Consider the following 21,149-nt stretch of genomic DNA (forward strand, 5'->3'; position numbering starts at 1 on the left):
AGATTATAGTAAAAAACTAATGAATTTCAAAGGAAGGGCAATGCTATAGTAAGTGATAAGTCTATTTCCGCTCTTCTCCTTTTACAGACCGATAAAATAATATAAGCATAATATAATGAATTTTATTTGCTTATGAGAGAAGAACGTTGTAGAAAAGACTCGAAAGAGAAGGTCGGATCGAGATCCTTAGTTACCATGCATTGCTCTAAAACAAAACAAGAAACAATCAAGAAAGAAATCATGAAGCCATAATTAAGCTCAACCATTAACATTTAACACCAACATTTGATGAAATAACCAATCTTCCCTTCTTTTCCTATACCAATATACCAAATAACATTTCCCAAATTAAAGAACTAAAAAACACATGAAAAAATGCAGAAAAAAAGATGAAAGTATTGTAGTTCGTTCCTAATCTAATGTTCTAATCTAAGGACCTCTAGTAGTTTACCATATACCAACCCTCTTAGATTACAAGAAAGAAACCATGCAATCTACTTAAAACTACATATACCCATTTAAGAAAAATGCATGCATACATGTATATACAAAATACCCATGTAAGAAAAAAAACCCAACTCACATATAATTTCGACTTGGAAAATGAAATAGCGACACAGGAATGTGATGCAGAGTTTTGGTACCACCCTCTCGGCCTCTCACATACTTTGGACTTGAATCTTCATTTGCCTTCACCCATCCATGAAATGTATATGTATCTATGATCCATTTGCAAGCTGTTGGAGGTTTGGAGCATTATATAGATCGGATCCGAGGTTCCTCTCAGCGCAAACTACTCTTCTTTCTGCTGCTGACATGAACACACCTATCCGGAGTACTTCACCATTCTTCAAGGATTAATAGGACGCCACCAGATGTTACTAAGTTTCAGACTTTCAGTATCACCCTCTCACATGCTATTTGTAAACTCCACTAATAAAAAAGGAGATTTTCAAAATGCACGTGAGAGGGTGATACTAAGTATAGTACCGTAGAGCTAACTTGTGATCAAAAGAGGGAGGAAACGGAGAGGATCTTAGATCAAAGAGGAGAATGAAGAACCAAGATTGTTGTGTGAAGGATCAAGCCATGTATTACCAAGATTAGGTCCATTACCCCAAACATTAGATGGATCAGATGATGGTGATGAACCAACATTGTTTTGATCCATCAAATTTTGACTAGGAGCACTCCAATGATGATCCATTGCCCTATTTTGCCCCTCTAGCTCCATTTTCACTTCCTTCATATACATACCTCCCTTCATTTGGAGACTACCCTCATAGGAGGGCAAAATTGTCTCAAAATTGTTACCACCACTCTTCATTTGAAAACTAGATGCCAAAAGTGAGGATATAGATGAAGTATTAGGGTTTGATGAGATTAAATCTTGGAAAATATGCTTATTATTATGATTATTATGAGGATTTAAGCTCAACCCATTTCTAAAATCACCATTAATATTATCATTATGAACTAATCCAGATGAAAACCCTAATCCAACACCATTAATCTGAGATGGGTTATGAAGATCATACCTTAAAAATGGAAAATTATTCATAAGATTATGATTAGAACCATGATTAATCCCATAAAATAAAGGGTTTGAAGTTGAAGTATTAATCAAATCATGAATAATATGACTATTAATATTATTATTTGTAGATGGAAGAGAATTGACAGAACCATCATGAAGATTATTACTATAATTAGTATTATTATTAGTAGTAATCATAGAAGAAGTATTATTACTATTATTAGAAGGTCTTTTAACCCTTTTGTTCTTCCTACAACCACCACCAACAGGAACACTTCTTAGTGTTCCACCTCTTGTCCAATACCTTTTACATGCCTTGCAAAAATGTCTTGGTTGTGATAAACTATAGTTGTTGTAGTAACAAAACTTTGTGTTGCTTGAATCACATCTTGGACATCTCAAAGGCTCTTGATTGTTGTTTTGTTGTTGTTGTTGTTGTTGTTGTTGCTTTTGTTGTTCTTGATGTTGTTGTTGTTGTTCTTGAGTGAAGTTTGCAACTTTTTGATCTAAAACTCTAGGTGGTTGTAGAGGTAATGGAGCTAAAGAAGCCATGTTAGTGAAGCTCCCACCACTTTTCTGAACATCAAACTGATTATTCTGCAAGAAAAACAAACAAAAACAACAAAATGTTCAAACTTTGAAGATTTCTGGTCACTGATTCACTGTTGTCGATGATGGACACCCTGATTTATGCCAATGGGTCTTTACCTCTTTTTTTTTTTTTTTTTTTTTGGAACACAAACAACCAAAAGATTAAAAACTTTGTGAAGGGTTTTTTATATCCTCTTTGTATTTGTTATGAAACACAAACAAACAAATGTTCAAACTTTGAAGAGTTCTGGTCACTGTTATCGACAGTTGACACCTGATTTACACCGATGTGGAGTTTTTTACCTCTTTGTTTATGTTTTGAAAAACAAACAAAAAGGATCAAAACTTTGAAGGGTTTTTACCTCTTTTTGTTTATAAAAACAAACAAAAAATTATCAAACTTTGAAGGTTTTTTTAGAAAATTGTTTTTGTTTTGGTGTTTTAGGGTTGAAAAAAGAATGCCCACATAAGAAGTTAAGATACTCATCCAAAATGCAAGCAAACAAAAACAAAAAAAGGGGACCCAAAATAATTGCTAAGTATATAATGCAAAGAATGAAATTAAAATGAATATAGAAAGAGAGAGATGAACTTGTTGTGTCCATACATTATTATCAATAGAATGAGAAGGTAAAGAAATGAGTACCATTTTTGTGTGTTAAGAAACAACTAGTAAGATGACAAATTACAGGTAGAATAGTGTACTCTATTGTTTGGAACTTTGGATGGAAGATTTAAATACTTGTACTCAAAACTTTGAGATAAGCTTATTGAATTGCTTTTGTTCTTATAAAATGGGTGTTTCACGTGACATTTCTGAATTTTGTTTGTTAAAATTTAGACATTGTTTTATAAGTAGAAGGTTGAATGGTATTCTGTCTGTTTTACTGTTTTTTTCACCTCCATTTTGGAATAATAATGAATTTATAGGTCAAAATAAGGCGTAAGACTAGTACAATGTATCAGGAAGGGGGTTGAATGAGTGACCTATTGTCGCGAACTCATGATACCTCGGTTTTAATTACTAGACTAAGACCTCTTCGATATTTAGAATAATACGAAGAGATAGGGTGTTATCAGTTAGACAGTTAGTGCCGAGGTTTAGCGTCACCTTACATATAGCCCATCATTTTAATTAACTTTACATATAATTATATGTAAGAAAATAGCATCGAGATTCATATCAATCAATGATATCATCTCATTTTCGGTTTGAAATAGTTTACAAGAACATGATTTTTAAACTTTATCTTAGTCAGAGAATATGACATTTTTTATGTAAGATATAGGGTACGGTCCTTTTTTTCTACTTAATTCCAGTTTAGTTTATTTCAAGTTAATTTTCGCAATACAATTTAATTGAATTTGAATAGTTTCAATATAAATTGAGAACATGGTTTGTAGAATAAACAGGAATTATCAACTTATTATGTGCATATACTAGAATATTCCTTACCGATATCATGTAAATTGTTTTTTTTTTCCTTTTATTTTAAATTTTCCTTTTCCAAATTCTTAACTAGTTTTCTATCCAAAATTAACCCATAGATATAAATGAGATGTTATCTTAATCTTAAAAATTGACATAATACTCCGTACTATTTAATCATGATTGATAACAACAATATCATTCCAGCGTCTCACAGAACATGCGCTCCAAGTTAACCCGTAATACTGAGACTCGATACCATCTAACAACCAACCCACTTCATTTATTTCCAAGATTAATGTTGAACGTGATTAAAGATAGTCCAAATTAAGATTTGAACGAGGAGGGACATTGAGCAATCCAAGAACAAGGACGACAGGAAACTAAAGCAGAAGTTGAGAGATGAATCTCACGAAGTTCAATAAAGGACACTACAAGACACACTACGCATCACTATACGTAACATTCTTTTGAGTTAATTATACAATTAGAATTAGAATATGTAATCAAGGATGTTATTAAGATTTAGGGAATCCCTAAGAGGTCCCATTTTCAAGGTATACTACTTACCAAATCTCACTTTCACTTATTTTAATCATGTCCTAGACTAATTTTATAACTCTATGAGACCATAAATCCATAATAGGGTTTGGTGTATACTAGGAATGTGTTGCTCCAAATGCCAATCAAGTTTAGTGACATGTTCAAATGACCTAACTCAAGCAATTTTATTAGAAATTAAACAATTTAATCAATTTAGAGATAATAAGCGCTTTTTAAAGATGGATCAATCAATTCGAGTTCAAACCGATTAAGATAATTAGAAGGGGTAGATGGTTATTAGATATCACAAGTTACTGTTCGTCACAAGCAATAATAGTTAATTAACTTATTATGGGCCAGCGAGTTTAAGTCATATATATCTCCGTTTTGATTTTGCTAATTTCAGATATGTTCAAGTTTAATTTAGTTTAGGTGGGATCACATTGAGTTTAATAAGTCATTTTTTGGTTGTCACAAATAGTTTGAGTCTAGCTCGGGTCTCTATTTTTGAGTCAATAAGTTAGGCAGTAGTGGTGGTTTTTCGATCAAGTGAAAGGAATAAAAAGTTAATTTTGTTAGCTTATCACCATTCGTTATTTTTATTTTTACCAATTTGTTCATACCTTCAAGGCTTCACTTTTTTACCAGCTCGATAGTTTGGCCGATGTGAAATTGGGCATTGTAGTAAAACTCTAGTTGCACCTAGACGTGGACAACAGTGCGCGTTAGCCCGGCCCGCCCCACCAGGCCTCCTCATCACATGGCTCGCTAGTCCGGTCTCCTAACCCGCTCATCCTGCTCACCATCTCGATCCGATCTCGAGCTCACTCCTCCCTAGCCCACCGGGCCGGTTCAAAGCCACCAATCCGGCAATCCCCAGCCCAGCCCGCACTGCGGGCTCAGGCTCCCCATCCCGGTTTTAGCCTGGCTTGACCCATACTGAACCAGCCTGAAGTCCCGCTCTAGTAACAAAAACAACACAAATCCTCTTAAACGAAAATATTCGTCTTATAGTAAAAACAGGTCAACTATTATCCAATTGTATAGAGTAAATTTTGCCAATTAATTTATTTGTAATTATGTTCATTTATAGTAAAAACAAGTTAGCTATTATTCAATTATATAGAGTAAACTTTATCAGTTAATTTATTTGTAATTATAAAACGAATATCTCTGTTTTGAGAGACCAACAAAAACCAATAATAATGATTAAAATACAACATAATTTGAGCATATTACAAGTTTAGAGCACTAAGGAAGAGTCCAAGAGAAAGGGACAAGACGGAACATGTGGGGGATCCACATATGATATTATCCATCCCAATCCAACATGGACCCGCCCACCCATAATCATGCTCTATTTAGCCACGCTTTATTCTCGAGGGTTCAAACTACCTATACATTCTTTCTATCCAAATTACCGTTCGTGACACGTTATAAGCTTGTGATGAATATATAATCATTTTATGATAAATAACTATAATTGATAAATAAAAATTTGTAAATGACAACCTTTTATCATAAACGATCACATTTTCTCCGTAACAATTTGTAAGCCATCACACGATAGACCAGTTGGTGTTGTTTAATTGTTTCTATTCGTAGTCAAGAGTGACAAAAAGATTCAAACTTATGATCTATCATTTTCATGCTCACATGCCTTGATATATCAATTTAATTTAATTCAGTTCAAATCCTAAAAATGATGTGCAATTTATTTCAATTTAGTATAGATTTAATTACGGTTCTATAAATTTAGTTTAGTTAAGAAATTTTTAATTTAAAAGAATGAGATTTTACTATCTATGGAAAAATAAACTTAAATAGAATATTACTTAATACTATTATTTTTTATAGTTATATATGATGAATACGAAATTAAAATCATTGATTTTACATTTTTACAAAATAAATGTAACAATACAAAAAATGTATGCAACAAATTATAATTTTTGTTTGATCAATATTGATATACTAAAATTATGGTAGTATTTAACCCGTCGTAAGCTTAAAACGGCATCTGTCTTGAGCAAGACTTAGTCTTAGATAGATCAATAGGTCTCACTTGTGACGGGTCAAGTATCACCCACATGGGTAGATAAGACAAAAAGTAGATTGCATAGGGAATCGCAAATGACTGGTCTTTATCCTCCCATGTGAATTTTATTTGACCCGTCATAAACTTATGACGGACAGATGAAAATTTGTGTAGATAGATTAATTGTGGAATGTGGTTGGAAAAGCAGAAAAAGAGCAAAGGGATTTTGTAGTCTTTCAAGGGATCTTCTCATTCTTTCACCATTATTCCCAACTATGCAGTACTATTAGTACTTGTACCACTTTGATAATCTTTGGATTTTTGGGTTAATGCATTTGCTTTTGACTTGCTTATTCAAAGATCTTACACATGTTTTGTTTTGTTTTCTTTTTTGTTTAAATGTGTGTCATTTTCATTTATCGAAATGCTCATTACTCGAAAATGTACGAATAAACATTGTAAAATGTGATTCTAAAGTATAAACAAGTATTTTAGGCCAAAAGGCACTAGACTGCTAAATCGTCCCCGAATCCAAAAATTCGGTTTTCTCAAGTATATTGCGTGAGAACAACTTATTAGAAAAAATGAGTATATATTACAAATAGAAGAAATTAAATGAAATGCGGGTGGTAGGAATTGAACTCGCAATGTGTCGCAATTATCTAAATGAGTTACATTATTCTTCTGTGTGTAATTCTCAGGACTAGTTTTCATTTATTCTGAAAATAGGCAGTTCTTCAGTTAAATTGTGCTGTGGACTGAAGCGAGCCGCTTGATAAGTCCTCTGGTATTATACAATCATCGTCTCAAGAAATCGGGTCACAATTCTCCAAAACCTTGTCTATGCTGTAGTTTAACAAATCAAAAATCTAACCTGGAAGGCTGGAAGAATATTTCCAGGTCACAGGTTGAGCAGAACTGCATGCAATCTAATATCAGTCACGTCGAATGCCTAGGATTTTCATCGCGAACTCCCAAGTTACAACTGCTGCTGCATTGGCCGGAAAAGCCCTCATTATGGTCGGACTTAAGCCGGCATAACATCCTCTTAACCCAGCTTGCCTATAAACCTACATACAGATAATCCAGTGTTAACTGTTAACTAGTAATCTGTGCATATCATTTTGATGGGCGGAAAAACATTACTCGTATCATAAAATTATTACCGTGTTCAATACTGTGAAAGGATTTCTTGTAAATTTGTGATCCGGGTTTGTTTGAATCATAGTCTTGGCGACATCCAAGGGCAGAACAGTTGACCAGGACTGGATATTTTTCAGACCACCACAGATTAGAACGTAAAGCAAAACAAACAAAACCCGGGAAAAAAAAACATAAACATCTATGTAAGACGGTTTTACATACATAGTCGTAATGTCACATGTTATTTACAGAAATCTGTGTAAACAGTCTTACCGAAGATTTGTTTAGGAAAAAATGTAAATTATTCAATGTGGATGTTTATCACTGTACTTACAGCAACACCGGCAAGACCACCACTGAGAATCCCGATCCCCAATTCAGCCATGTTGCTTGTATTTTCGTGAGAAGTGTCTTTAAGTTTCAAGTGTGTGACATGCCTGACACTCTCGTAAACAGTAAAAAAGACGGCATTCCCAAGAGACTCTCTTAAGAAGGTCGTTGCACCTCCACGAAAAATCCCTGTCGCCTGGACACTTCACTCGTTAGCTCAGCCATATTATTTTTTTCCGGAAGTGGATTCAGGAGTTTAATTTAGAAATCGAGGATCCTCACCCCATCAGTTCTGAGAGTTTTAAGAACACAATCCAGTGGACCGGAGTATTTGTTCGAGTTTCCTTGGACTTGCAACCTACACTAAAGAAGTTCAACATCGTAAGCATAGAACAGCATATAACCAACCCCATTTTAGTTTATAAGCGTCAGAACCGACATCAACAGGAAGATATCATTCCTTACCTTAACTAATTCAGTTGGAGAAAGAACTACACTAATTATAGCTCCTGAACATGCCGCTGCTGGAATAATGACCGAGGGATTTGGACCAGAACTTTGCAGGTTACCCTTGAAAACAAAGAAAACAAATGATTGATAGAATCATGGTATCCTTTCAAATGAATACAAGAATTTGCAAAACATCGAGGAATCTTACCTGGAGCTTTTGTTTTGTCTGTGTGTATATGCCAAAAAGAACCGAACTTTCAAAACCTATCCCGATAAGTGAAGATGAGGCACCCCTGTAAAGCCCTCTCACCTGTAAAAAGGAACTTGTCAATGTAATTTCATACACAGCAAGAGGTGAAGGAGATGTCACTGTACAATTTGATGACGATTCATTTCTAACTGCGACATACTACTACAAAGTAACCAAATATTCAGAATACAGAAAAAACAGCAACATTGCCTTAGTACATCAAAGGCTCCCGTGGCCTAAGGCAATCCGTATATGATTTAAACGAGAAAAGCATACCCCTTCAATTTGAAAAATCTTAGCAGCACAATGCAATCCGTTTCTGTATTTAATGCCATGTACTTCAGTATTGTGTTTTTGCAGCTTTACCTAACAAGAACAGAATGCCAGAGATAAGAGCCAGGATCAAACACATTTTTATCAAAAAGATCAGTTGTAATAATACATACAAAAAAGGCACCACATGTCTACAGCCACTCTAGGACAAGCTAGATATACGATATACGGAGTACATGCTAAAATTTACAGATTGTTAATGCAAGTTTACTTGGAACAACCACATTTCAAAAAGAAAGAAGACAATCTTAAACTTGTTAAAGATAAGGAAAACTGGAAAAGAATGTGTAAAAACCGTGATTATGTTGAAATGATACCGATGATTCAATGGTAAACTTGCCAAATCACAAAGGAGTCCGATTTTCAGGTTCGTTTATAATACTATAGGAGTTGCATTTTATATTTTTATCAGCGCATCATCTTAGAATTGCATACTGTACTTTAGATGACAAGAAAGGAGTTCGTTGACGCAAATCTTGACACAGTTTGCATTGTGGTCATTTAGAAAGTCTCTCTAATTCTTCGCAAGCATAACACGAGTTATGAGTAGCAAAGTATCAGAAATACACTAGGACTAAGCCAAATATATCTGACACATCTCATATATCAGATAGAAGAGCAACATTCTAATTATCGCATTACCAAGCCGCACCTAGTATATACTCATCCACTCAAAATGATTTGATGCGTTGCTCTAAGTTAGGGGTGATTGAAGCATCAAATGTAGTTTTGAGGTTGGTTCTGAATGAACTCGCCCTGAGGCCTGAGCAAATGCTTGGCCATGCTTGTCAATAGGTATACAAATCGTGTGCAGTCGTGCTCCTATGTTGTATCGTGCAGCATAGATCTCAATCTCTCCTAGTTCCGTTGTTTGACATGGATTATAACCTTCTCTCGAACCCTCATGTGGACAATGTGGTCAATGTATTCATTCTACACAAATTCTTCCTTGTAACGATCACAAGTTTCTGACGTCTCACAACTGTTTCAAATAATGTTAAAACGGGAAAGGGAATTGTGGGACGTCACAAGCTTGTGACTGTCACAAGTAAGAATAGCCGTTCATTCTAAAACTACTCCCTACTAAGTTTTCCGGTGCCTCAATTAGGCAAAGCCGGTAAGCGACAATTTAACTGATACAAATACTATCAGCAAATTAGTTTCTGTAATTCCATTGAATTTCAGCTTAATTCCACAAACACAATCACAAATAACCGACAGTCATTACTCCCTCCGTCCCGGTCAATTGTTGTCCTTTTGTTTTGGCACAAATACCAAGAAAAGAGGAAGGGGTCAATTATATATGACAAATGGAACAAATTGAATGTGAATGATCAAATTACTCATCAAATTCATTCTTAAAATAGAAAGTGCAACAAATGTACACGCCAATATGGAAAAAGACAACAAATGACTAGGACAGAGGGAGTACTTTACAAGTCATTGACGGTTTTAAACGATGATTCATGGTAGCCGACCCAAAATAATTTTAGCATTTCGTCTCCTGTTTCATTCTAGTCAGCAAATCAACAACCCATTGAGTATCCCAGCACAATTGATTTAAGGAGGTCGGATTTACGCAACCTTAAGGGTGTGTTTGGATTGAGAGATTTGAAGGGAAAAGAAAGGGAAGGAGAGTAGGGTATTTAAAATTCCTTGTTTGGATAGCAAATAAGGGGGGAGGGAAATGAAGGGGGAAGGATTTTAAGGGATCCATTTTCCCTCCTTCAAGGCAAATCAAAATCTCTCCACAATAGGCAAGATTTGGAGGGAAATTGTATCCAAACCAAACACCCACTTCCCATTCCCCCTCCCCTTCTCTTCTCTCCCTTTCTCTTCTCTCTTTCCCCCTCCCCTCCCTTTCCCTCCACTTTTGCTATCCAAACACACCCTAAACGCCCACTACCCACATTGGGTTTTTTTTACCAGTGGCGGAACAAGGGGGCTAGCAGTAATAAAATTTCCGGCTTTTTCTAAATTATTCAATTGCATTACTAATTTGTCCCTAACTTTAAATCTCGACTCCGCCACGAAACATAACAAACTCTATAATAATTTATAAACAAAAAGAACAAAAATGAATAGAGGTAATTAAAAAATTAAGTGAAAAAAGAGAGACCTTGACAGTATCAAAAGGGTGACCGGTAAAAACGGTTGCAAAACCAGCGATTAAACCGGCAACATACTCCTTGTACTTTTCACTGCTCTCCGAAGTTACCGCAACCATAATTACCAACCTTCACTTGATCATGCTTCCATTGTAGGAGTAATCGAGTAAATGTGTTTTATTATTACGGTTTTCGAGATTTAACGAATGGAGATATGGTGGAAATACGGGGAGAAGAAATATACGACACGGACTTGGTAAACGGGTTATTCGGTTTGGATCGAGTTCGTTTAAGTTGATTTTATGTTGGATACACTGTTATTGGGTCGATATGGCTAGTTTATAATGTCGGCCATTTCAATTGGGTATATTAAAACTTGTATGATTCGGGCCATTTTAAGTTGGGTTATTTATTTTTGTGTGTAAATCATCGGTTTAATCCGGATTTGAGCCGGGTAGGATTACTAGGGCGGTAAAGCTCTTCTTTATGAGTTTTAACAGTGCTGCGTTCTTAGGGCTCGAACACGAGACCTTTAGTTAAGCTAGAGCAACCCCTTGTCAGTTGATCTAAGTGTTCATGGGTTCAAGTTGGGTTATTTATAATTCGATTAGTTTAACATTATTTCGATTAGTTTAAATCGATTAGTAATTCGAATAGAATTAACTTCTTTTGTACTACTATCCTGATTCTTAAGATATCCGATGCTTCCTCCCTTCTATTAAGTCGTTTACATTTGCTTTTTGTACTAGTTTTTAGGAGAGCTTAAAGTAGGCGGGATCATGTTGTAAATTGTCCAAAAGGGTGGAAAGGGTGAGGTTGGATTAATTAAAAGCAATGACACTTTGGTCATTTACAAGCTCATAACTTGTCCAAATATAGAAACGTAAACAATCAAATGGAACAACCCAAAATAGAATACGTAAACAACTCAATGAAACTGAGCAGGATAATCCAACCCGACTACGACTCGTGCATACCCAATAACTGGCTATCTAAAACTTACATAGAACCATTCCCATCATTTTCCTTTTCAACAATCATAGAACATTTGGTATCTGATTGATTTCAGTACCTGAGCAGTAATGAGATTAAGCTTCTTAATATATCTGATTAAATCGCGATGAAATATCCACAATTAGCAGGAAGACCGAGCATAACTCATACATTTCAATTTCACAGGCAGGAAAAACTGTGACATCTGAGAATTCTACCAGTACAAGATAACAGTAATAACTAATATGACAGCGGCTCCTGTAAGTAACCTTAACCAAGTATACCATCCTTAAAACATCCAAGAAGTGTCGGACAACATTTCCGAAACCCCTCTCAGATTCTAAACCTATATATAAATGTATAACCTTACTATGTCCAACACCCTGGCAATTCGCTGCCCCACGAACCATCTAAGTTGACGCCTTTTGCCGGTATGCCAACGTCTGAAATTAACAATGGAGAAATCAACCGTCAAAATACATGACTTATGTTATGTCTGTCTCTTCACTATTTGACGATTTTTGCCTCTTCTAAAAATCTAAATATTTCATATCTTTGATTACTTTTTTTTTCTGTTTTGTAGATGTGCCCTCATACCGATACTCTCATTTTAGAAACTAGAAAATGGTCTCGGAGTCTCAAAGTTCTAGTCACGGAGAGTCTGACACTTGGATACGTAACTTTGCCTAACAACCGTACCCTAGTTTTGAGTAACATAACAATGGGAGACTTGTGGCTTAGCCCACCACAAAGTCCCAGATTGGAAGTTTGGAACCATTACGGCACCTAGGTAATGTTTTTGACGGACCATGTTCTCTGTTGACACTGGTTTTCGAAAGAGCATAAAAAACTTACCAGATGACCCTGTGAAAAATTAGTTGTAGCTCGAAGTCCGCCCAAAGTTTCCTTCGTATCCAATACTTGCAAATCATTGTTGCATGCCTGCAATGCACAAGAACTTGATACTTGACCTTGTACGGTTGAGAAAGGGCCTTTTGCTGCCAATATTTCTACTCGGTCAGGTGGCAACGATGTCTGTACAGAAATATACTGAAAGGGTAGCCAAATTAGGACCGATTACAAGGAGTTGAACTAACATGTAAAAGGTGACGGAAAGTAACCAACTTCAGATTGGATGACATACTTGGCATAATTGTCCCACAGATAGGGCTGGCCTGCTGGATAAGTAGGAATGCTGTAACGCAGACGGTTTTTGCTGATCAAGAGAAATGAGTACCACTTGGATTTCCATCTGGAAGAACATTAACTAATTTCAGAAACCTTCAACAACAACAACATCAGAGCCTTAATTCCAAAATGATTTGAGGTCGGCTGACATGAATCATCCTTTAGAGCCGTCCAAGGGTGAACGCACACCTCAAAATGCGAAAATATAGAAAAGGAAAAGTGAAAAACAAAAGTCAAGGTAAAGTTATACGGAGTAGGTTTTAAAAAATCGTAGTGCGGATTTCTTTTATAAAAACTTAAAATTTAAATTGAGAATAAAGATTAAAACGATTTTGAAAACCGAAGTAAAACTTAAGGGTCCGGAATACCTTAAAAGTGAACCAAGTACTAATATATAAGAAAGTTGTTTGTAAAAAGGTGTAATAAATCCGAAAAGAACAAATAAATTTTTAAAAATTAAATAAAAACACTAAATATTCCAAATAAATTTCAGAAACCTTCCCCGGAAAAAATATAGTGATCTAGCTAATAGTATATTAAATAAATAAATAAAAAGCTGAGCTAATCGAGTTTTTTTAGCAAATTGTGGTGATTTAATGACTACTGCAGTCCAGTTTCAGCCTACGGTGTAATGTGATCACATTACCTCACTTTCATTCTCTTTCAAATTCCGGAGATGGTCACTCAGTTTTGCAAGGCGGCTGCGTGAATGTTTACCATTACCACCAGCCCCACTGCCATGTCTGGTGTTACTCCTTAGGCCACCTTTGCCCCAGGCAAGCATTTCAGAGCTTCCAACCCACCCTACAGGTGTAACCGTAGCTTCTTTGTTCACCTCTTGATCATGTTCATTCACACCTCCGTCTCCACTAGCACCTGCTGCTGATGAGTTGCCTTTCCACCTCTTTGGCCTTCTGGATTTAACCTCAGTACTACGCTCATCTTGAGAGGAAGAATCTTTCCCGGCATCATGAGCATTAGCTTCTTCCTCGTCCTCAGATTTATAATTTCTTCTCCTGCGATAAGTGGCATGCGATCTTTTCCGCTTCTTGCTCAGTGCCTCTGTCTGCCTGCGAAAAGTTTGCGCAATTGCAGCTTGAATCTGCCCAAAAACATTCAATTTTCAGTCAGCCATTTCTCTAAGACACCGTCTCATATATAAAATAACGAGACAATGCAATTAGACAATTAGTAATAAGGAGTGGATGCGCTTCTTGCTCAGTGCCTGACCTGCATGTTTCGAGCTTTTTCATCTTCTTGATAAGACAGTTCCTGTGACAACATAAATTATTAGATCGAGAAAAAAAAATTAAATAAATAATGATGATCAAGACATTTTTAGTTAAATTTTCTGTCAGAGAAGCATACCTCCTCTTCGTATTGATCAATATCTGGATATATAGCAGCAATTAATGCATCATAATTAGGATCATCCCTCAGAGACCTTCGACTAGCACAATGTGTGCGGCAAGCGGGGCATTCATTGTTGCTGTTTATTGTTTTTAAATATAAAAGTTAACTATATATTATGCCATTATCGAGTCAAAAAAAAATGAACAGCATTCAGACAATATCTGGACATGGTTGTTTCAAAAAACTCAGTGTATTGTCTGAATTGATGTTCTTGTCTATACTATCTTTAGAAGCAGACAAAATTCTCCAAAAAAATACCCCAATCGCATGGACTTGTCGATGCATTCTCTGCAGAAGCGATGAAGACACTCCATAACCGTTCTTGTCTTCCTGATTATCCCTACCAAAATGCACCAGAGAAACTATTGAATCAAGGCATAAACAGAAACAGACTCTATATTGACAATCGAACTTCTATTTATTATAATGCGAGACAAACCCATTAATATAAAAACCTTACATACACCATATAGCCAATTAACTCACAACACCACCACCAACAACAACAACAAAGCCGTAATACTAACTACTTGAGTATTTTATCACGAGACAGTCTCATATGCGAGTTTTGGCTATCTTAATAAAACAACATTCTTGCTGCAGTAATTCAGGAAAACGAAAGGACCTCCGCACTGTGTTCGTGTAGCATTGGTTTAAATCGCTTCCTAAGTGGATTTTGAATAGCAACAGAAGAAACGGTGCATGCTGAAAATAGGTCTCAAACCAATATGAGCAGCCATAACTGTTACAAGCCAATGCCAGCCGGAACTACGGCAAGCATAACAATGGAAAGAAAAAACAGGCTTCTCACAGAGTGCTTTCTCAATCCATTCTACTGCAAAATAAAAGTGGATTGGGAAACTGGTTTTTAAATATCGTGTTGTTGGAAAAGAACAACCGGTCATCAAAATCGTACTCTTCCTTCATCCCACCTACACTGTCACCCTTTTGACTTTGGTAGTTAACTTGACTACTATTTTCTCACTATATACAATAGGTACACCTTCAGAAAAATAATATGAATTCCAGAGCAGTTTTTCTGGCCGTAAAAGGGCCGGGGTAGTTTAAGACGTGAACATTCCAAAAAAGAATTCCAATGCAATTTTTCTGTCATATTTCATCAGAAAACGGTCTACCTTTTAGCCATTCTCTGTCCACTTAGAGCAGGACTATAATTAACTACGATGTCTATAGCATACACGTACTGACGTACAGCATATTCCCATTAATGCCAATGTAACTTAAACATGACATAGATCACTTACTAAAGACCTCTAAGAAAATAAAAATAAAAATAAAAAAGACATATTCGCCATACCAAGACAAATTGGACATTGTACTTCTTTGCGTATATCCGACAATCTCACAAGAACGAATCTGCCAAGATACATATAAGAGTATCACTATAAACATATCGGACAATAAAAATATGTGGTAAGCCACAACAGAACATCAGCTGAAGATTGGATACTTCTTTGCATGGGTTTCCTTAAAAACAAAAGTACATGCATGACAGCAAGGTAGACAGTCTAGACAGCATTAGACTGAATGCCTTATCAAGATGTGCATTATATATTTATCATCGTAAGATCCTACAGAAGTAAAATAAATACGAAACCCCGTTGGTAGATATATATCCCTCCTTCAGACAGAGTGACAATCAGTCAATCCTTACTTCTGCATGGAAAGTTACTCTTACTATCACTCTGGTTATAGAAATCATATTACATTCACTCCAGCAGTCAATAATTCAAACTCAATCACAAGATGAAGCAGTCCAGGATAGAAAAACAGAGAGAAATCCGCTCAACAGCATTATTACTTGCTAATTTCTGGTTAGAAATGTTGAATATTTCAATCTACAATAAAATACCAACAGATAGCAGGGAAGTATGCTACCTGCAAGCCTGCAATATACAGCTATGTTTGCTAAAAGCTGCACAACTCACTCTCACCGTTTTTTTCGTTTCATAACCAGGTTAATCACCTGATGTTTTTATCAAGAAGTCCACAACTAATCAGTATGCATGCTAAACAGAAAAGGAAAATTCTGTATTCAAGATCTCAGCAATGATATGCGCAGACATATGAGCACCACTGAGAAAGCCAAAAACAACCAGTTACAGGCATGCATGACAGCAGAATACATCACAGAATAAAAAATGCAAATACTGGTAGAATAAAATGGCTTCAAGCAGTTTCTACATCCGACATGTACACACTGTATTCTTAACCAAGGTTGCCTAATTCGATATGAATATACCACATCAGATACGTAATTTGCTCTTCACTGTAATAGAGTGTCATATATATAGACACCCTTGAACCGATACATTATTTGCTGAAAATGACTCATTAACACAGGCAATAATGTCCTCCTTACACAAGGAAGTGATAACCAGGAAAGCAGGAATGCACATTCACATCACTGTAACTCCGAAATGTATACCGCCTTCTCACAAGCTCATTTCAGTCTTGGCTCAGAAATTCCATGACTAAATCATTACTGTAATAACTCGGAAATAAAATTAACATTAAAAATGTCAACTCCACCTAAAAATGCAATCAAAAACCCAACAACCAATCCAAATTACTATAATGTAGGACACTCATGTCTTCCCACTCAAGCTCAACATATAAGCTGCTAATTTTATTTTATTTAGATTACAAAAACAACATATTAACAAAATAACTAACTAATCCATAATTAATGCATGAAAGATCATACTAAGAAATCAAACACTACCCATATAAAACTTACCAAATTTTTGCTAATTACAGCCCAAAACACAGTAAAAAAAACACAGTCAAAGTAAAAGAACGTACTCTTCCTTGTTGTTGCATTCATCAGCTTCACCACCGCTGCTTAATTGACTCATATTTTCATCTAATAATCACAAAAAATTACAGTAAAAATTAAAAAAACAAGATAAAAGTAAGCTAACATTATAATTCATCACTTTATAATTTAAATAACATAACATGATGTAAGATAAAAACATAAACCGTTACCCATGTACGCAATGGTCAAACTTAACTAGGATTTATAATTAAGGGGCGAAAAATTTAAGGGGACGAGTTAATAATGCAATAAGGTAAATTAGAAAAAAATACGAGTAACATGAACTTTTTATTGTACGGGCAAGCGTTTTTACTAGCCCCTCTAATTCCACCACGTCTAATAAAAATTTATGTCAAAACTTCATTAAAAAAGTTCGAGTTTATCTTATTGCATTACTTATTCGCCTCCGCCTCCAATTAATTTATTTGCCTGTAGCTATAAATCCTGGTTCCGCTACTGCTATCATAACATTTTCTAACAAAATTAGTAGAATAAGTAAAAAATAAAACAAATAAATTAGGATTAAAATAAAGTAAACAACAAAAAACCACCTTCATCATCATCTTCTTCTTCTTCTTGGTCGTCGTCCTCCTCATCATCATCATCTTCTTCGTCTTCGTCTTCATCATCATCAACATCAATAACATCAGTATCTTCATTGTTTTCAATATCTTTTTCTTCACCATTTTCCTCCACATCTCTATTATTAATGTTATTATTATTGTATTGGTGAATTTGGGAGTTTTGGACGTCGGAAGAGTTGACGTCGGCTGTGTGTGGTGGGGACGGCATTGTTGTGGGATGTGAAGGCGGCGGAGACGGTGGTTGACACGGCGAGGGGAGAGAAAGAGTGGCGGTGGCGGTGGCGGTGGAATAGAGAGAGATAGAGAGGGTGGTGGTTGAGTGTGTTATTTTTGTGTAATTTGTTTTGCTGGGTTCTCTTCTCTTCCTTGTCGTGAGAGAAATACTGCGACTTGGATGTATTTTTATATACGTGTATTTACTTTCCAAAATACGTAAATCGTACGATTTATTTTCGTAGTTGCTCTTTCATGGACAACAATTACTCTTTAATGTACTTTTTGTCATTACTTTTCCATTCGTTACCCTTCCCCAAAAAAACAAAATAAACAAACTCTCTCTAATTCTCTTCCCTACCAAATTAATCAAATCCGTCAAATTACTCAATTATGGACGTTAATTCTCATGTTGATAAGTAATGATTCTAAATTATTAACTATGCATCAATAATATTAAATTAGGGAAATTTAGTTTTAAGTTAACGAAATTAGGGTTTTTAAAAATTAGAGTTAATGAGGATTAGGATAGTTATGTGGATGGTAATTAAGGAGGGGGTCGATTGGTCGAAAGACCATTTTGACTGCTGAACAATTTAAAGCCTGATACATCTTGATATTTCCAACATCTTGATTGTTACTATATTTTGTCTAAATCTGCCATCACCCTTCGTTTTGTGTTCTTCCTTTTGTATAATATTTTTCATGGTGCAAACAATGGAGGGTATATTGATTATTGACAGTAGAATGAAATGCAAGAACATGGAACGAAAGGGACGTTGAGTCGATCTGTCCGGCAAGTTAACGGACATCTGGGGGAGGGGGCCGATTTTGGCGGCGGGGGAGGGTGGTGCATGGTGGTTGGACTATGGTGGTGGTTGGTTGGCGGTAATTGGAGTGAGTAATTTGAGAGGATTTATTGGGTTGGAACAGAAATGGTAAATGAGAATGTAAAAATGAGAGGGGTATAATGGTCATTCATGTCCATGATTGAGTAAATCATGTCCATGAATGAGCATAACCCTTTATTTTTTGGGATTATAGGAAGTCGTAAGGGGATTTTATTGTTGACGGGATTTGAACTCAAATCATGAATATCACATCTCATGAATTCACCACCTAAATGTATTAAAAAAAAAGGAAAAAAAGGAATTTACTAATTAAATTAGTTGACATCTGTAAATTGATGATTTATGAGTCTATGAGACATACGAGTATATAATATGACTAGTGAGTGGTATTTATGTACAGTAAAAGAAAAGAATTGAAAAAATTGTAATCGAACCTTCGAAATGATGGAATATACGGTAAAGTGGAAAGTAGTATTAATTGAAAGCGAAATTGTATTTTAGAGACATAGAGTGTATTTTTAGGAGTATGGTTTTTTCGTATGAATTTACGAGTATACGTATGTAAGTATGTATGTATGTATGTATGTATGTATGTATGTATCGTGTATGTAAACATGTATGTATATATCGTGTATATATGGTATACACATGTATTTATACTCTTATATATACACAAGTATTTATACATTGTGTATTTATGCTTTTCTTTTATCTTTTTTATTTAAGAGTTTATGAACTTTAGATAAAGATTTGAGTTTTTTCTATGTGAAATATCTTATTTCTCAAAAATTCTTCTAGGACAACATTGGTAAGAATTTATAGTACGAAACAATGAGATAATGTTCAAAAATTTGAAGTGAGTTGGTTTATGCTAAGATTTCTAACACGAAAATCGTATACTATGTGAAAAATTACTTCTTTCGCTTGATGCTATATGAAATTATGAGCACAACAAATGCAAAATGGCTTAGTCATTAATCAAATTGTAAGAAGATTAGCATAGACTAATTTTAGGGATTGTACTAAAAGATGAATATAATTGGGGATATTATTAATCGAATTGTTTGTATTTAACTCGTATATGAATATAGCACAATGCAACTAGTTTGAGGTTATTTTTTCATTTTTTAACAACAGAAGTAATAAAGAGGTAACATTTTTGTTACACAGGGTACTGATGACTTGTGTGTAACACGCCTCCATAAACAACTTTATTTTCCCCTTTTTGCTTAGAATGGGCATGTTAAGTACTCCAGACCTTTTTAAGTGAATCGTCTCGTAAAACAACATATATCTCGTGTCACTTTTTAATCATTTTAAGAAAATGACAAATTGTTTAAACGTGTTTCTCGTAATGTGAAATGTACTTCACATTTATAGAAGTCGCCGATCTATTTTACCTGGAAAATCTCCCCTGATATACTAGAATAAATATCCAAATTTATTAAAGACGTTCTGCTTAGAGACTTCCTAAAAAAGCAATATTTATTGGTTTCTTAAGCTAACAAATAAAGACGATCAATGTCACATATTGGATTCTTTTTTTTTTTTTTTGGATGACTAGGGAACCCGCAATCGCTACTTTCGGTGTGCACTGGGTAAATCCCAAATGTACGTGATAGCCTGCAAACCACGTACACTAGGTTAGCCACCCGAAAGTGACAGGCTCGAAGTTTAGGAGGCATAACCTAAAACCATAAATAATCCGCAACATTGCTAATTTCACATATTCGATTCAAACACAATAAAAATAACTAATAATTTTATATATTCAAATGCAAATTAATTAATATTAATAATAATAATAATAATAAAAAGAATAACGGGTCAAAAGTGTCAAAACAAAAGGGTCACAAAATCACAATTAATGGGCCAAATTGTGTAAAGAGTTCTAGAGGCGGCAATCATTGACACGACCCGAAAACACAACACGAAGCTGACACGAAGTTAGCGGGTTAGGGTCAAGACGTTTTGACCCATTTAAGTAATTGGGTTGACACGACACGACACGAAACTTAAATGGGTCGGGTTAGGATTGGTGTCTTTTGACACAAACCCGACACAAATAACCCATTTATTTAAAATTGTCATAATATATTTGGCTTGAGTCAATAATTCAACAAAACAACTTAAGAATTAACATTTTCATTCATCATGTTTGAAATATTAGGATTATAAATTTTAGTTTGTTGTATTAGTTTACTGGGTTAAACGGGTTAAAAATGACCTGTTTAAAGATAAATGGGTTAAACAGGTCGGGTTGGGTTATAGAAAAATTAACTGAGTCGGGTTAGGGTTGAGTCAAATGACCCA

At 35.2% G+C, this 21,149-nt stretch overlaps 3 protein-coding genes across 6 annotated transcripts; all 3 read right to left on the reverse strand.

Annotated features, from left to right (window-relative positions):
- Nucleotides 1-226: 226 nt before the first annotated feature.
- LOC141596106 (uncharacterized) lies at nucleotides 227-3,021 on the reverse strand. Of its 3 annotated transcripts, none has more exons than XM_074416141.1 (2): nucleotides 2,736-3,021; nucleotides 227-2,134 (listed from the first exon to the last, which is right to left on the reverse strand). In XM_074416141.1, exons 1-2 carry the CDS (start codon nucleotides 2,775-2,777, stop codon nucleotides 1,037-1,039), a joined length of 1,140 nt encoding a protein of 379 aa, XP_074272242.1. In that variant the 5' UTR covers nucleotides 2,778-3,021; the 3' UTR covers nucleotides 227-1,036. The 3 variants fall into 3 exon arrangements, with proteins under 3 accessions (XP_074272242.1, XP_074272243.1, XP_074272244.1); XM_074416142.1 differs by having other exon boundaries at nucleotides 2,775-3,020; XM_074416143.1 differs by lacking the exon at nucleotides 2,736-3,021 and adding an exon at nucleotides 2,491-2,727.
- Nucleotides 3,022-6,627: 3,606 nt separating this feature from the next.
- Nucleotides 6,628-10,966, reverse strand: LOC141596107 (mitochondrial arginine transporter BAC1-like). Its single transcript, XM_074416144.1, has 8 exons — nucleotides 10,764-10,966; nucleotides 8,588-8,677; nucleotides 8,270-8,371; nucleotides 8,077-8,181; nucleotides 7,894-7,974; nucleotides 7,616-7,807; nucleotides 7,305-7,403; nucleotides 6,628-7,208 (listed from the first exon to the last, which is right to left on the reverse strand). The coding sequence occupies exons 1-8, from the start codon at nucleotides 10,869-10,871 to the stop codon at nucleotides 7,074-7,076; spliced, it is 912 nt and encodes a 303-aa protein (XP_074272245.1). The 5' UTR covers nucleotides 10,872-10,966; the 3' UTR covers nucleotides 6,628-7,073.
- Nucleotides 10,967-11,869: 903 nt separating this feature from the next.
- On the reverse strand, nucleotides 11,870-18,184 carry LOC141596108 (putative E3 ubiquitin-protein ligase RING1a). Of its 2 annotated transcripts, none has more exons than XM_074416146.1 (10): nucleotides 17,740-18,184; nucleotides 17,173-17,233; nucleotides 15,665-15,723; nucleotides 14,605-14,686; nucleotides 14,302-14,422; nucleotides 14,164-14,205; nucleotides 13,580-14,035; nucleotides 12,890-12,997; nucleotides 12,601-12,795; nucleotides 11,870-12,188 (listed from the first exon to the last, which is right to left on the reverse strand). In XM_074416146.1, exons 1-10 carry the CDS (start codon nucleotides 17,978-17,980, stop codon nucleotides 12,156-12,158), a joined length of 1,398 nt encoding a protein of 465 aa, XP_074272247.1. In that variant the 5' UTR covers nucleotides 17,981-18,184; the 3' UTR covers nucleotides 11,870-12,155. The 2 variants fall into 2 exon arrangements, with proteins under 2 accessions (XP_074272247.1, XP_074272248.1); XM_074416147.1 differs by lacking the exon at nucleotides 17,740-18,184 and adding an exon at nucleotides 17,359-17,430.
- Between the last annotated feature and the right edge of the window lie 2,965 nt (nucleotides 18,185-21,149).

The sequence above is a fragment of the Silene latifolia genome, chromosome 8, assembly GCF_048544455.1.
Source record: "Silene latifolia isolate original U9 population chromosome 8, ASM4854445v1, whole genome shotgun sequence".
Taxonomy (NCBI): Eukaryota; Viridiplantae; Streptophyta; class Magnoliopsida; order Caryophyllales; family Caryophyllaceae; genus Silene; species Silene latifolia.

Excerpts from the sequence above, each read along its gene's own strand:
- LOC141596108 (XM_074416146.1), bottom strand. The coding sequence starts at position 17,980 with ATGCCGTCCCCACCACACACAGCCGACGTCAACTCTTCCGACGTCCAA. Across the intron at positions 12,998-13,579 it reads TGAAAGAGAATGAAAGTGAG|ATGGAAATCCAAGTGGTACT; the intron begins GTAATGTGATCA and ends ATGTTCTTCCAG. Across the intron at positions 12,796-12,889 it reads CTGTGGGACAATTATGCCAA|TATATTTCTGTACAGACATC; the intron begins GTATGTCATCCA and ends CTACCCTTTCAG.
- LOC141596106 (XM_074416141.1), bottom strand. The coding sequence starts at position 2,777 with ATGGTACTCATTTCTTTACCTTCTCATTCTATTGATAATAAT. Across the intron at positions 2,135-2,735 it reads CTCATTCTATTGATAATAAT|AATAATCAGTTTGATGTTCA; the intron begins GTATGGACACAA and ends TTTTTCTTGCAG.
- LOC141596107 (XM_074416144.1), bottom strand. The coding sequence starts at position 10,871 with ATGGTTGCGGTAACTTCGGAGAGCAGTGAAAAGTACAAGGAGTATGTT. Across the intron at positions 7,975-8,076 it reads CTCCAACTGAATTAGTTAAG|TGTAGGTTGCAAGTCCAAGG; the intron begins GTAAGGAATGAT and ends GAACTTCTTTAG. Across the intron at positions 7,808-7,893 it reads AAACTCTCAGAACTGATGGG|GCGACAGGGATTTTTCGTGG; the intron begins GTGAGGATCCTC and ends TGAAGTGTCCAG.